Source organism: Protopterus annectens, chromosome 3.part1 (genome assembly GCF_019279795.1).
Source record: "Protopterus annectens isolate FY-2018-M chromosome 3.part1, PAN1.0, whole genome shotgun sequence".
Classification (NCBI taxonomy): domain Eukaryota; kingdom Metazoa; phylum Chordata; order Ceratodontiformes; family Protopteridae; genus Protopterus; species Protopterus annectens.
The window spans coordinates 1,356,841,788-1,356,856,938 of record NC_056732.1 but is presented as its reverse complement, the minus strand read 5'-3'; the positions used below and the strand labels follow the sequence as shown (position 1 = coordinate 1,356,856,938).

Sequence of the window (15,151 nt, the reverse complement as noted above, 5' to 3'; positions counted from 1 at the left end):
AAATACAATTTTGAAAGGCTTCTCTGAGATGCTTTTCAGTCTGTTAATCTTACTACTTAATATTATGGATTCATCAATGTATAGCAGCAATGCTTATACTGGCATAAACTGCATTCCAGCTGTATACTGTAAATGCTTTGATACATTCAAGGGCAGACACATGCAATACTGACTTCCATCAATGGAGGGAAATAGAACCACAACAGATTATTTAAAAAGTTAAAGCATTTCTTTTTAAGAAATAATGCCATTGTATAATGGCATTTATACAATATGTGTTCATTACTATTCAAAAACAAGCACACTGATTGGACAGCCCAATCAGCGTGCCGGTTGTAAATCAAGAATATGCCAATAGAAAGCAGCCTGGTCACTGAAGTACCATTGAGCTATTGGCATTTGCTAAGGGACAGAGCAAAATATAAGAAAAATTAGGTACATTTTGCAAGACTAAAATTCCCATGGACTATGATGTTTGCAGATGACATTGTGATCTGTAGTGAGAGTAGGGAACAGGTGGAGGAGACCCTGGAGAGGTGGAGATATGCTCTAGAGAGAAGAGGAATGAAGGTCAGCAGGACTAAGACAGCATATATGTGTGTGAATGAGAGGGAGGATAGAGGAATGGTGAGGATGCAGGGAGTAGAGGTGGCAAAGGTGGATGAGTTTAAATACTTGGGATCAACAGTTCAGATTAATGGTGAGTGTGGAAGAGTGGTGAAGAGAGTAGAGGCAGGATGGAGTGGGTGGAGAAGAGTGTCAGGAGTGATTTGTGACAGACGAGTACCAGTAAGAGTGAAAGGGAAGGTCTACAAGAGGGTAGTGAGACCAGCTATGTTATATTCACCCCGGGGATCCCTTCTGTGGTTCTGCTTGACAGGGGCACAGGAAAATAATTTTCTTGGGTGGCAAAAGCCAGGGTACCTTTTTGGCTAGGCTTGTATAGGCCCTAGGGCCAATAGCCTAGTACCTACCTATGAACCTATGGGTTGGAGACAGTGGCATTAACAAAAAGGCAGGAGTCAGAGCTTGACGTGGCAGAGTTGAAGATGTTAAGATTTGCACTGGGTGTGACGAGGATGGACAGGATTAGGAATAAGTATATTAGAGGGTCAGCCCAGGTTGGAAGGTTTGGAGACAAAGCCAGAGAGGCAAGATTACGTTGGTTTGGACATGTGCTGAGGAGGGATGCAGAGTATATTGGGAAAAAGATGCTAAGCATGAAGCTGCCAGGTAACAGGAAAAGAGGAAGGCCTAAGATAAGGTTTATGGATGTGGTGAGAGAGGACATGCAAGTAGTTGGTGTGACAGAGCAAGATGCAGAAGACAGGAAGAAATAGAAACAGTTGATCTGCTTTGGCGACCCCTGACGGGAGCAGCCGAAAGAAGAAGAAGTTGCAAGACTAAACAAACAGAAACCTATTTTCATTCACTCCTGTTTGTGGGTTTAAAAAGTTTTACCCACGGTTGACTTTGTTTAATCACTCGGGCTTCACTCTCATGATAAAACCACACCAGCCATGAATAAATCCTGATACAGCCACACACAGCTGTGGATAATTGCTCACTACACCTTTACTGGGATATAGGTAATTCATATATTTACCCATACTAAGGAAGCTCTCATTTTATCATTCAGGCTGTGCCTTCATGACCAAACAGTGTTCCCCAGTGTGGATAAAATATGAATTGCCCATTCCCTGACATGGTGCATTACAGCACTATCCTGTAACCTGCATTAACATATTTGGGGTACAAGTTTGGAACAATTTCTTAAATAATTTTTCTAGACAACAGGTACTATTTTAAAAATTTCTTAAGTCACTTTTCAAGGGAACAAATGCAATTTAGCAATCGCAAATGTATAAACCAAAATCTTTACTTTAAAAATGGGGTTATCTCCTAGTCTGGCTGTCTCATCAAACAGGAGTTTGGTTTTGTGATCCTACAACCTATTTTTTCTTGCTACTTGTGGGTTTAATTTTCAGCCCAAATTATGTTTCTTTGCATACAATGGTGACTAGCAGTTCTTGGCTCCAGAAGCATAAAACCATCTACTCCTTTATGCATTTACAGTATAATCCTCCAAGTGCAGCTGTTTTAGAATAAGATTGGATTAATAAAGCTACCATCTGCTTTTTGTTTTATGTTCCTGCTACTTCTGTTTTTTTTTTCATTTTCATTTTTTTTCCCAAAATGTGTTTCCAAATATTGATGCTTTTGTGGATGAATAGCTGGCCCTTGTCTTTAGAAGCCTAAGACCAGCTGATCATGGAAATAAGGGTAGAACTTGACTAGGCTTGTAATGGCCCTAGGGCCATTAGCCTAGTAATGTCTTATGATCCTGTGATGCTATGATTCTGTGGGTGGTTGCACAAGCATAAGAGGTCACACTCGTACATGTAATTTGAAGCTGCTACGATGCTCATTAGAGTATATTAGCATGGCCAGTGTGGGACCATCAGAAAAAGAACAGTAAAAGTATATTTTTGTTGTTGTTTCTCAGAGCAGCTGTCTTGTTAACTAAAATACTTGGTACAGAGCAGCACCAGCAAATGTTTAATTCGGTTTTATGGTGCCTTACTTCTATCTTGTTATTAAAATGCAGCATCAGAAGCAAGTTTCATTCAGTTTTAAGCAGACTTATTATTTGATTGACTGTTGAGTCCCAGCATATAGAAAGTGACTTAGCAGATGGCTCAAAGAAAGTGTAGCAAATTCTAGCAAGGTCTAGCAAGTTGCGAGGCAACAAGAGAAGGTCAAAGGAGATAGTCGGCAAACATCATTCATTAGGGAAGTCAGCAACTTAAATAATATCATGGGCGGATGAAAGGAGTACTTCAAGAAGCTTCTGAATGAAGAACATGCAGCGCCTCATACATAGCCTACCCTGAAGGAGAAAGATGAACTCACCCTAGAGGAAGTACGAAGTGCACTAAGGAGGATAAAGTTAAGGAAAGCAGAAGGCTCAGATGAAGTTAGTGTAGCTATGATCAGGATTTGGGGGGTTTAGAGTTGAAATAGCTCTTGCAGGCACTCATCATAGTATGGAGAGAGAGGGATGCATCCCATATGACTGGAGAATAACCATTCTAGTGCCAGTGTACAAGGACAAAGGGGAGGTTCACAACTGTGGGCAGTATAGAGGCATCAGACTCCTCTCATACTGCATGGAAGTGCTGGATTGGATGACTGATAAACAAATACACAGAACAGTGAAAAGTAAGATGAGAATTGAGCATTTCAGATTCAGGTCAGAATGCAGTACAACTAACCCAAAGCCTGGCGTGAAACAAATAGCGGAAAAGAAAGTGCAGATGAGAAAAGATTCCAACATTCCATGACTTGGAGAAATTGTATGACAAAGTTCCAGGAACGCTGATATGGGGAGTGCTGTGGTGGTTCAGAGTCCCAGAAACATTGATGCAATTAGTGGAAGCTATGTATAGGGACCTGATAACAAAAGAGTTTGGACTGACAAAGGGGTTCCCTGTGGGGGTGGAGGTGCATCAGAGCTCAGATTCAAGCTGCTGTTCATTCTGGTGATGGACTACTTCAACAAATATGTCTTAGGGGATAGATCAGCTGCTGTATAGGTTCATAGGTGTATACTAGGCTTGCTACTGGAGGGGGGGGGCATTTATAAGCCTAGCCATGCAACCCAAATGTATCCCAAGAGTGATTGTGCCTTAGGTTATTTTAAGGGGTGTAAGTTAGGGCATGATTTAATGGCTGCCATAGTACATCAGAGACACAGGTGCCACAATAGGGGTGAATTTCTAATTTCCCATCCACTGGTTTAGGTTGTACTTGAATAGGGTTAGAGAAGGGCTCTGTTTCACATGGGTGGGAAGCCTATTCCAGAGAATTTCTCTCTAGCATATCCTGTTTAAGTTGCAAGCAAAGTTTAAAGCCCTGGATCTAGTAGTTCTGGTACTGTTACTTTTGCAGATATGCAAAAAAGTCCACCAGAGTGGAACCCAAGAATGCCTTGTATGCCAGGCATGAATTGCATCTCAGCAGTCTATAGGAACAGAGTATAGAGATAGGGCTTTGAGGCAATCTGCACAGGGCATTTTGTTTACACCCTGTATTGTTTTGTGAGAAACCTCTGTGGATGTTTCAGTTGCTGCATGTGCCTGGTTAGGTATGTACTGAAGGGGGCATTATACTCAGTGATGGATCTGATAAGGGCTGAGTACAGTGACACAATGACTTTGCCTTACTTATATGTTGAGTCACATGGAATTATTTTCTTAGTACTTCAGACAAATGTTGGTCAAATGCCAGGTTAATGCCTACATGAGTCCTCGAATCCCTGACTAATGTGTCTACTTTTAGGGGAATTTTATCACTGAGGTAGTTTCCTTGAGTGGCCGACTTCCCAAACAGTACAGTTATGCATTTCTTGCACTGAGTTTTAAGCTATGACTTTGGCATCGGTCATTTGTCCATGTTAGACTTTCCTGTAAGATGTTAGTATTTTGGGGGGCAGACAACGTGGCATTATATGCAGACTCTGAACATCTAGCCAGTGACTAAGGACTGGTATGCAAACCTGAAATCATAAGGGATGAAACTGAGTACAGACAAGACAGTGGTTATGACAATAAATGGGTGAAATCAGAAGCAGCTTAAAATTGAGACGAAAGGGAAAATAGTAGAAGAGATTAACAGCTTCAGGTGTCTGAGAGATGTGGTTAAGCAAAAGAGAAGTCTAAATGAGGAAATCAAAGCTATAATCAGACCTGCTGCAGCTAAATGGCACAAAGTGTTAGGGGAACTTAGTGACAGACGAATACCAAAGAAGTTGAAAAATGAGGCACACAAAACCGTGGTGGACCGTTGTTCTGTATGGCACAGAAACCTGGACAGTGAAAGCAGTGCAGTTCAGGAAGCTTTAGGTGACAGACTTGAAGTGCCTGAGATGGACAGTAGGATGCAGACTCTGTAATAGACAAAGAAATGAGGACATTAGAGCAGAAGCCAAAGTAGCCCAAGTTAAAAGAAAGGTCGAGAAGAACAGATTACGGTGTTCAGTCATATGTGCAGGATATCAAAAGACAATTCACTAAAGCAGATTTGGGAGAGATAAGAAGACATGAGGAGACAAAGATTTTCAGCCAAAAGATGTATGGCTTGCATAAGGGAAGGCCTAAAAAAGCAGGTATGACTGTTGAAGGAGGTGGGAGAGTAGTTTTGAATAAACAGAAGTGGCAACAAATGAAGCGTCACCCCAACTCCATGTAAAGAATTCGTAAAAGGGAGTCAGTGATGATGATGATGATGATGATGATGATGAATTTGTTTACATACAAATCTAATATCATAGTTCTTAAGGCAACCCAGATAATCAGTATTATAAAACCATTAAGACAAACCCCAAGAAACTACAGGCAGTCAGATATATGTCCACCTATGAAAATGAAGGTTTATGTCTTGAAAAGGAAACTCTCTAACATTGTCTATAATAGCTTGTTGTAAACTCCTTTCATTGCCACAGTACAGTGACCATCATTTCAAACCTCACTTTTAAAAATGCAGTGATGAACTCAATGTTGTTGTTGTTGTTTGTCTTCCGGCTTTTTCCCAGTTAGGGGTCGCCACAGTGGAACTCCGGTCCGCTAATGATTGGCAGTAGATTTTTACAGTGCTGAGTTGCCAGCTCGATGGCCAACCTTCAATGAAGGCACGCCCATTCACGCATGTCTTTCAGAACGCCACTCGACCATGGGGAGGACATGCAGAATCCACACAGAAGGCACTCCCTGCACTCCAGCTGGGAATCGAACGGGAGAACCTCTTGCTGTGAGGCAACAACACTAGCGCTGCACCACCGCGGATGCAGTGATAAACTCAATAAACTATACAAATAGTCTTAGCTTTGGAGTAGTTCCTCAAAAAAAAAAAATCCATCATATGAACAAACATGATGATTAACTTCCCCATTTACAAAATTACTATGCCATCACTCAATTTCATCAAGAAAATCATACAGAAAACTACTGTCATCTCATAATTTGACCAAAAGCTTGCAACAACTTTTGCTTCTGCACCAACATTGACCTTAATATTGGAAATGGATTAGGCCTTCTCTCTTCCACAACTTCCACACCAGCTCACTTCCATATCTGCTTGCAGGATCACACTCCTTAATCACCTTGAGTGCTGTCTGTGAATCATCAAAAGTTTTAAACCCTATTTCATTAGTTCTGGGAAAGTCTTAAGAAAAGGTCAAAATGAATAAACAAAACCATATTTTAAAAGAAATCTTTTCTCTAAGGAAAAAGAAGAATGTTTCTAGTATACCAGAAATACTAGATGAATTTAGATAGAGATATAGTATGGCATTTAGTAATGAGCTGCAGAGCTATCTGCCATCTGTCTCAGTCCTGTCTAAACATTTTTTTTGAAATGGGCACTAGGCCATACAGAGGCAGATGGTGCTGAATATAAACAGCTTCTGGTCAGCTGCAAGCCATTTAGCTTAGCATGCAGTGATTCTATAAACAGTGATGGACACTGCATTACTGTATTATTGCACTCTATACTTAGCTTTGACTACTCCTTGCACCTATGGGCATTGTTTTCTGTATCAAGCTGTAAACTTTTTTTAATCCCACCACAGTTTCAAGCATTTCTTTGCAAACTATAACATCAGAGTCTTGAGTCAGATGCTTATAACTGCAGCAGTTTCTAGTTAACTTACAAATCTGGACTTTTCATATTTTTGAGCATAGCAGGTAGTCAGTTGTGAAGACTTACAGTAATCATTCAAATGCTTTATGGACTTTCATCAACTTCGGTAGCTCAGAGTACATGTGTTACATTAAAAGTTGCAGCTTGGTCATTGTTTGAATGCAGCATCTGTCATAACATATGTGATTTAATATGTATGTTACATGTGAAAAGTAATAAAATAATTTTGGAAAATAAAAGAACTAATAAAACATTGTAACTTGATTTCTTTTTTTGTCCTTAGAATGTAAAGGGGAATCCAATACATGAATGCTTCAAGCCCTGAATTGAGCAAATCAACAGAGAACAGCAGACCAGAACAGCAGTCGTCCAAATCAGCAGCTACAAAATGCAGCGCGTACAAGTGTGCAGAAAATACCTCTTTCCTGGTCTCTAAGACTGAGTTTAGTGACAGACTAGCTGTACACTCAGACTCCAAGGGTCACTGAAAGGGGCTTCCGTGGACAGCAAAGAATTTTTGGTGAAATGATTATACAAATATGCAGCATTCCTTTTACTCTCAGGTGTTTTATACTGCCTTTCATATAGAAGCTGTGTAGTCACATCCTAAGGGCCAAAGTAAAATGAGGAAATTGTTGTGATACTTAGATATTTCTCAGTGTCATCCCATGGATGCATTTCTAAACAGGAAAAAATCCATGAAACTTGAAGACTCTTGTACTGTAATATCTTTCTTCTTGTGTTTGAAAAGAGCTCTCTTTGATGGAAGGAATGTTGTTTTGATTACCTGCTAATAATTGTGTGATTGTGATGCCTAATCAGCATGCACAAACTACAAAAATGAACCTTGGGCAAGTGACAAGGAGGAACCATTTGTAAAGTTCAGAATAGTTTTTTGCTTCTTTCTTCTATAACTTGTAGTTCAGGATGAGAATGCCAGAAGCAGGGACTTCTCTCATACTGTTTGCTAAAACCATATTTATATGTGGAACTTCTTTTTCTTGACTCTGCAGCTCAGAATTTTCAGCTATTATTAGCAAGATACCTGGACATAAAACCAGAGTCTATACTGTGAGACATTTATGTGTAGCATTTAGTGAAAATGAGTAATTTAAATTATGTGGGTTATACTGCACAGTCCAAATAAAAGAGTACTATAAAGTTGAGCATATAGTTGCATGTGCAGTAATAACATAGTTGCAAATTCTGAGGTATGTGTAAACAGAAAACCTCATTTGGAAAAAAAAACACATTTTAAATGAATCTATATATATTGATTTATAAACAAGTTAACTGAGCCCATAAACACAAAATGTGAATATGTATCTCTGATTCTGTGCTGAGTAAAACCAATTTGAACAAAGAAACATATCAATAATAGAGGATAAAGCTATACTGTTCATATTTAAGTGGATAAATGAGTCTGATTGTGAAACCACAAAGTATAAATCTGGGCATGAACTTAGTGACTGCAAAGGATGATGAATGTGCCTTCTGCAAAAGTGTTAAAACTTAAACCACAGGAGCTTTGCAGACTTTCTTTTGCATGAGTGACTCTGAAAACTTATACTGGTCAGTAGCAGAACTGTTTTGCAACCATAAAGCCATCTCCAGACATATTCTGACAGCTCTGGGAAGTCAAAGATGTGTAAGTGACAAATTATTTTTAAATGAACGGGTTTCCCACTAACCTTCCTATTGCTTCCTTTTATTTCTCATCATTTTCTTGCGACTCTTCCTCTCCTGCAGATTGACATCATCTGTTTCATCCCTGCCTTTAGTGCCTTCTTCTCCTTCTTTCCAGTCCATCCAGTACTTCCCAGTTTTTCTACAGCTCACACGTCTTCCTGTCATCCTTTAGTATTCAAACATCTAGGATAAGAAGGATAAGAAAAGTGGAGTTTCACAGGTGATCCAGATTTGATGTACCACTATAATATGTATCACTTGAAAGGCAGTGTGGTGAGCTGCAAGGCTATATCGTGTTTTGTGAGCTACCAGGAAATTGTGTGATTAATTATGTATTTTACTTTTTCAAATACAATACAGTGAAACCAGGCTTACCTTCTGGAATTTAGTCTGCATTGAAAACATGCTGTCCCAATCACATTGTAAAGACATTAAAATTAACAGATATTTTTGCAGTAGAATGCTCTATGAATCTGACAGCAGCCTGCGGGATATTCCATACATCATATTTCATAGAGGAAGCTCATAGACTAGTACAGTAATCCAAACAGAATCCAAATGCCTTACTATATAGACACCATTTGGAAGACAAAACAATAAATCAGTTAGTAAGACTGGGGCACATTCTTGGGTGAATACTTAGAAAATGTAGCACTTTTAGGTTTAGTTCCTCTGGAAAGTCTGCTCTTAGTAATCTAACTTTTCATAATAAATGTTAACAGAACTCTAATGTGTAGCATTAGAACTACTACTGTTCAGATGGATGGAATTTCTTTTGTTTGCTAGACTCACCATTATTTAGCTGGAGGGATTTTTTTTCTTAAGTGCAAAACTGGGATAAGTGTTTTAAGAGTGGAATTAATATTGGCAGAAACTTTCAAATTTATTACTAGGTATGTTCAGAGCAGTTTATTTTCTTATGAGCTCATCTCTCGTCCGCATCCATGTTTATGCATAAACAATAGCTTTCTCAGTCACAGTATTGGAAGGGATACTGAAAGAAGACAATTGTAGATTTTCACTGTGCATTCAAGCAAGATAGACAGATAGCATAAACATTTTGAACTGCGCTTTTTTTTTTTCATGTAGTCTTTAATTTTGAAATTGGAAGATACAAGATAATCTGTTACAATCTGTGCTCATGTGTCCTAGATAAATGAGTAATTGCAAGCTTCAGTGATGGTAACTGTTAGCAAGAACAACAAAAAAGTTTAAGGGCCAGTTCAAAAAAGTTATACTTAGTTGCAAGTGTATCCTGGAGGACATCCTTGAAATTTATAAATGCAATCTGCCAAGGCTGATGCACAGGGCAGGCAGCATTACAGCCCAGCACTGCACCATACCACTCAACTGTCATTTTTTTTTCAGAATCCCCTAATTTCAATTCAGGTTTTTGCCCTGTTCCTCACAAAATTGCTGATTTTTCTGGTAAATTACTAAAGATTACAGTAGGTCAATAATGCCAGACATTAGACTTTCATACTTTTTTTCATAAAAAATGCACATTGACCTGTTGTTCTATTAACTTTTTATATTAATTAGAGTAATATTTAAAAACTGACGCAATTTTTGGACTTTGTCCAATTATTTTTGACTTTTTACAGAATTCTTGAGCAGAGAATTTAAAAGGTATACATTGTACTCCAGTGAATTAGTCAGAATGAGGTACACAGAGTGCAGAAAGAGCAGTGTAGTGTTCCTTCTTTACCTGGCCTATACAGATTAATTTTCTTTTTAATTTACTTTATCAGTTTCATCATCATCATCATCAACCTCCTTTTTCCCCATTTTCCACATGGGGTCAAGGTATCATGTCAACTGTCACCATCTCTCTCTATTCAATGCCACTCTCTTGTCTTCTTCAACACTTATGTCTGACTGTTGCAGTCTTCTCTCACACAATCCATCCACCTCTTTGCTGGACCTTCTTGTTTCTTCTCACCTTCTTCTTGTCTGTCCCAAATCTTCTTCACCAGATTGTCTTCTGTTTTTCTGCACATGTGCCCAGACCACTGTAATCTGTTCTCTTTGACCTTTTCTGCAATTGCCCTGCTTTGGCTTCTGCTTTTATGTCCTCATTTTTTCGTCTGCCCCACAGTGTGTATCCTACCACCCACCTCAAGCACCTCATCTCCATCATTTCTAGCTTCCTCAGATGTTCTGCCTTTACCTACCTTTGGCAGGTTTCCATACCATACAGTAGTACTGGTCACACCACTGTTTTGTCACCTTACTTTTCAGCTTCTTTGAAATTCTTCTGTCATACACTACACCTGATACTCTGTGCCAGTTGGCTGCAGACCCTCTGATTCTAGCTTTGACCTCTTCATTCAGACTTCCCTTCTGCTCAACCACCCCTCCCAAATACCTGAAGCTGTTAACCTTTTCCACTGTTTTCCCTTCTATCTTATTTCTCGGCTTCTTCTGAACTCCACCATTTGCTGCCATTACAACTGTCTTATCTGTACTCAGTTTCATCCCACGTTAATTTAGTTTTGCATTCCACTCCCCTCTCCTTTGCTGAAGTTCTTGCTCAGAGTCTACCTGTAATGCCACATCGTCTGCATACAACAAATTTGTTAATCTGTCCCCTCCTACCTGTTTGCTAATGTAGTCCATTACAAATAGGAACAGCAATGGTCTCAGAGCTGAACCCTGATGCACACCCACTCCCACTGGGAACCCCACTAGGAGACCAAGGCATTGGGTCCTTGTATGTAGCTTGCACTTATTCTACCAGTGTTACTGGGACATTGAAGCACAGCAGGACTTCCCAAATCAGCTTTCTTGGGACCTTGTCATATGCTTTCTCCAAGTCTATGAATGCCCAGTTGGACTCTTTCCTCATCTCTAGCTCAATTATCCATCTCACTGCAAAAATCAGGTAAGTTGTGCTGCATCCTGATTTGAATCCAAAATGTTCATCTCTCATCTTACTTTCTACTACTCTGCATATTCATTTAACAATCACCCTCTCCAAAACTTTCATGCAAGGTGACAGGAGTTTGCTATCTCTGTACTGTCCACAGATGTGAATGTCCCATTTGGTCTTGAACACTGAAACTAGTATGCTTATTCTCCAGTCATCTGGGATATGCCTTCCTCTCCACACTGGTATGAGTACCCTCAGGAGCCATTTCTCTGCTATCTCACCCAGCATCTTTATCATATCTGCTATAACCTCATCTGAGCCTGCTGCTTTCCCCTGACTTCATTTTCCTTAGTGCTGTTCTTACTTATTCTTTGGTGGGCTCCTTCTCTTCTCTCATCATCGGCTGTGTCTGGGGCAGTACAGGTTCTGTGTGGTTTTCTTCATTCAGAAGCTGCTGGAAGTATTCCTTCATCCGCCTTTGATATCCTGTGGACTGGTGAATAAGTTGTTGCTGGCATCCCTTATGAAGGGTATCTGACTGTTTTCTTTATCTTTCTGTCTTTCCCTAGCAACCTGATATAGTTTCTTTGTGCCATCTACTGACTTACTTTTCAGAAGCTGGTAAATTGCCTCTGGTGCCTTGTTTTTTGCTATTGCAATTCCTTTCGTAGCTTCTTCCTTAGACAACCAGTATTCCTTCCTAGTCTGGTCCATCTTTTCCATATCCTACTTTCTCCTGCACTCCTTTCTTTTGATGGCTTCCTGGACTTCTGCATTCCATCACCACCTTTCCTTATGCACCTTATTTCCATACCTGGCTCAACCACATATCTGTTCTGTAGTCCTCACACATGCTGTTTTGAGGGACTGGAATTCTTCTTCAACTCCACCTCTTCATCTTGAGGTGCTAGAGCCCAGAGTCATTCCTTGAACTGTTGTGCTTTATCTCCAGTCAACTTCCAGGTCTTTAGTCTGGTCTCTGTTGACCTCAGAGTCTTCTCTGACCACTGCTTGCAGTTGATTGTGGCAAACAGTGGTTTATGCTGTGGGATGACTGTTTCACTGGGATGACTTTGCAATTGCTGACTGTACCCTTTCCTTACTAGGAGGAAGTTTACCTGTGTTTTATGTTGGCCACTCTTGTATGTGATCTGGTGACTGTCTCTCTTTCTGAACCATGTGTTGGCTACTATCAATCCATTTGCCAGACAGAAATCCAGAATGGCCTCTCTTTCTTTATTCCTGTTGCCCCACCCATGTGGACCCAGGCAGTCCTCATATAATGTTCTGTGTCTTCTGATATGTGCATTTAGGTCACCTGTTATCAGTCCCAATATTAGTGTCCTGTTTTAGCTAGTAGGTTCTACACTATTTCTATGACATCCCTCACTGTCTCCTGAAGATTCTGTCTCACCACAATTCCCACAACATTTCTTGCCTGTCCTCCTCCTCCTGAGTAGTAGACTCTGGATGCCAAGCCAAGTGGCTTTACTGCACTACTCTTACATCTTTTCCCCTGGATACATAGGATATCCAGCCTCTTCCTTACCATCATGCTATCCACTTCCAAGCTCTGTCCTGTCAGTGAACCTACATTGAGTGTAGCAATTCTTAGTTAATGTTCGGCAAGTTGGCAGGTTGACTGGTTTTATATCCAACTTTCACTCAACAGAGCTGTCCCAGGTAACTCAAGCTAAGCAACTGGACACTGGCCAACCAGTAGCTAATGACCATGGCTGCTGGGCTTTATGGCACACACTGGCCAATAGGGATACATACACCCCTCCCATCATTAGCATGGGTCCCTGGCATAGGTCAGAGTAGGCCAGATCCTCAACCCACTTATCACTGACAAAGACTCATGTCACCTAAAGCTGTATGTTTTACGCTGAGTGGCTAGCCTTCCCACAGTATGCATTCAGTGATCTGTGTTCTCCTATCATGAGGATACTGCCCACCACAGTAGATGCCCAAAGCAGTTGGTTTATACAACTCTTCCCTCTGTGGGGCACCATGTAGAGTCTGTGCTGCTGCCCACAGCTCCATTCTTTGGTGAGTTTGAGATGGAAACACTCAACATGTTTTTCAGAGGTAGGAGAAAGCCCACAGAGACACAGGGAGAACATGCAAACTCCAAACAGGCATTAGTCAGAGGTCAGGATCAAACCTTGTACTTTGTGCTTGAGAGGCAAAGGCCTTAACCATTATGCCAACTGGTCCTTTGTATCAGTTTCAGCAATGCTTTGATACTGAATGGTACATGCAACTATTCACTGGGCTTAGTCAATTCCCAGTTTGACATTACTGCTTCTCTAACTAGTTCAGTGAAGCACATTGACCTGGTTAACTAAATATTCATGAAATATCTGTATCAAGCACCCTTTCTAGGTTGCCTTCCCTAGAAGATGTAAAGGAGTTCAGCAACTGGAGTTGACAAACCACTCTGCCTTACTTCTGACTCAACCCCTATTCTCTGCAACTCCATTGGCCATTTGTATTAAACCTAAATGGCCATCACTGTTGCTGAGAAGCTTAGCTCTGCTTATTATCTTATAGCTAGCACCTCAGCAGTGAAATATTATGGGGTTGGCATTAAACAAAATGCTTGCTTTTGATATGAGCAGAGAAAATATTTTTATTTCAGTCATACTCTTCTGCATGTAGGTATGCGATTTTTTAAAACATTATCCATGTTTCATTTTTGTAAAGTCTAATGAGGTTCCAATATAGATGTTTAAGTATTAAATAAAAATACATGTTAATGGATGGTATTCATAAGCTTTGGCTGCTGCCATGTATGCTGTGGAGTATACTTAAGTAGATACCCCCCTCCCCAGAAGACTGTACAAACACAACTGCATCTGCAATAACCTATGGGACTCCAGCTGTCTACACCCTGATGGTGGTGTTCTTGTCAGTGAAGCAGTTCTGCCCTCACTGCTCTGTTACTCAGCATACAAAGTTAAGCAGCATATCTGTGCTGCAACCAGCAAAGGAGTTCCTAACAATGCAGGCAACCTTGCTCTTACAACCACACTTTCACCACCACCATACAGTGATGCTGCTATGATCCCACCAATGGAAGCCCCATCAGAACCAGATTCCCACATTATCAGATCATATCTCTGTTCTCATGCATAATGAGTGAACCTTTTTCTATTACTCATGCTTAGATATAACAGCAGAGCAGAGCACAGCATAGCTGGCAACATTGACTTATTAAGATTATATATAATATACCTTGTTAAGTAGCTACCCCGTACATTATACCTCACTAAGTTGCTCCTATTTGAGCTGTATAGCTTATACAATGCTTCCTCCTATCATAACCACAAGTGTGCATAGTAGAACTATGCATGCTATGTGTACCTGCACTCTATTCACAGATGCCAACCAGCAATAGTATGCCACTCTTCACTAGTATGACCCATGTCTGTGAAAAACAGAAATGAACAGGGGTGTACTAAAACCAGTGCTTAGATTGCATTTATGCCAATACACACCATGTTTATGAATAGCCCAGAATGTTCAGTGTAAAATCCTAACCTGAAATCCATATAAGGCAGACTGACTTCCTGCAATTTGTCATAGAAATATTAAAAAATATATACACTTTTCTGAATGAGAAAGACAGGAAAAGAAGTGTTTGTACATTTTATGAGTAATAAACAGTCTTTGCACTTTATGCTTCTGGAGAGCACAGTTGCTATGTTTAATAAAGACTTTAGCATGGCAGAAATGAAATGCAGTGTTGAATACACATGCAGCCAAAAAACAGAACCACAACACGTTATTAAAAAGGAGAAATGTGATCTATGTTGATCCATTGCAAGAAAACACTAGAATACAGAGTGATATATTGCATGAGACCAACACATATTTTACAATACA

At 40.2% G+C, this 15,151-nt stretch overlaps 1 protein-coding gene across 1 annotated transcript in view; it reads left to right on the top strand.

Moving 5' to 3' along the window:
• Positions 1–9,875, top strand: part of LOC122797773 (microtubule-actin cross-linking factor 1-like) — an 899,011-nt gene extending 889,136 nt beyond the window's left edge. The window contains exon 39 of the mRNA XM_044066295.1: positions 6,983–9,875. Within this exon, the coding sequence (XP_043922230.1) occupies positions 6,983–7,008 (26 nt within the window). The 3' untranslated portion in view covers positions 7,009–9,875. The remainder of the gene's footprint in view (positions 1–6,982) is intronic.
• Positions 9,876–15,151: the final 5,276 nt, after the last annotated feature.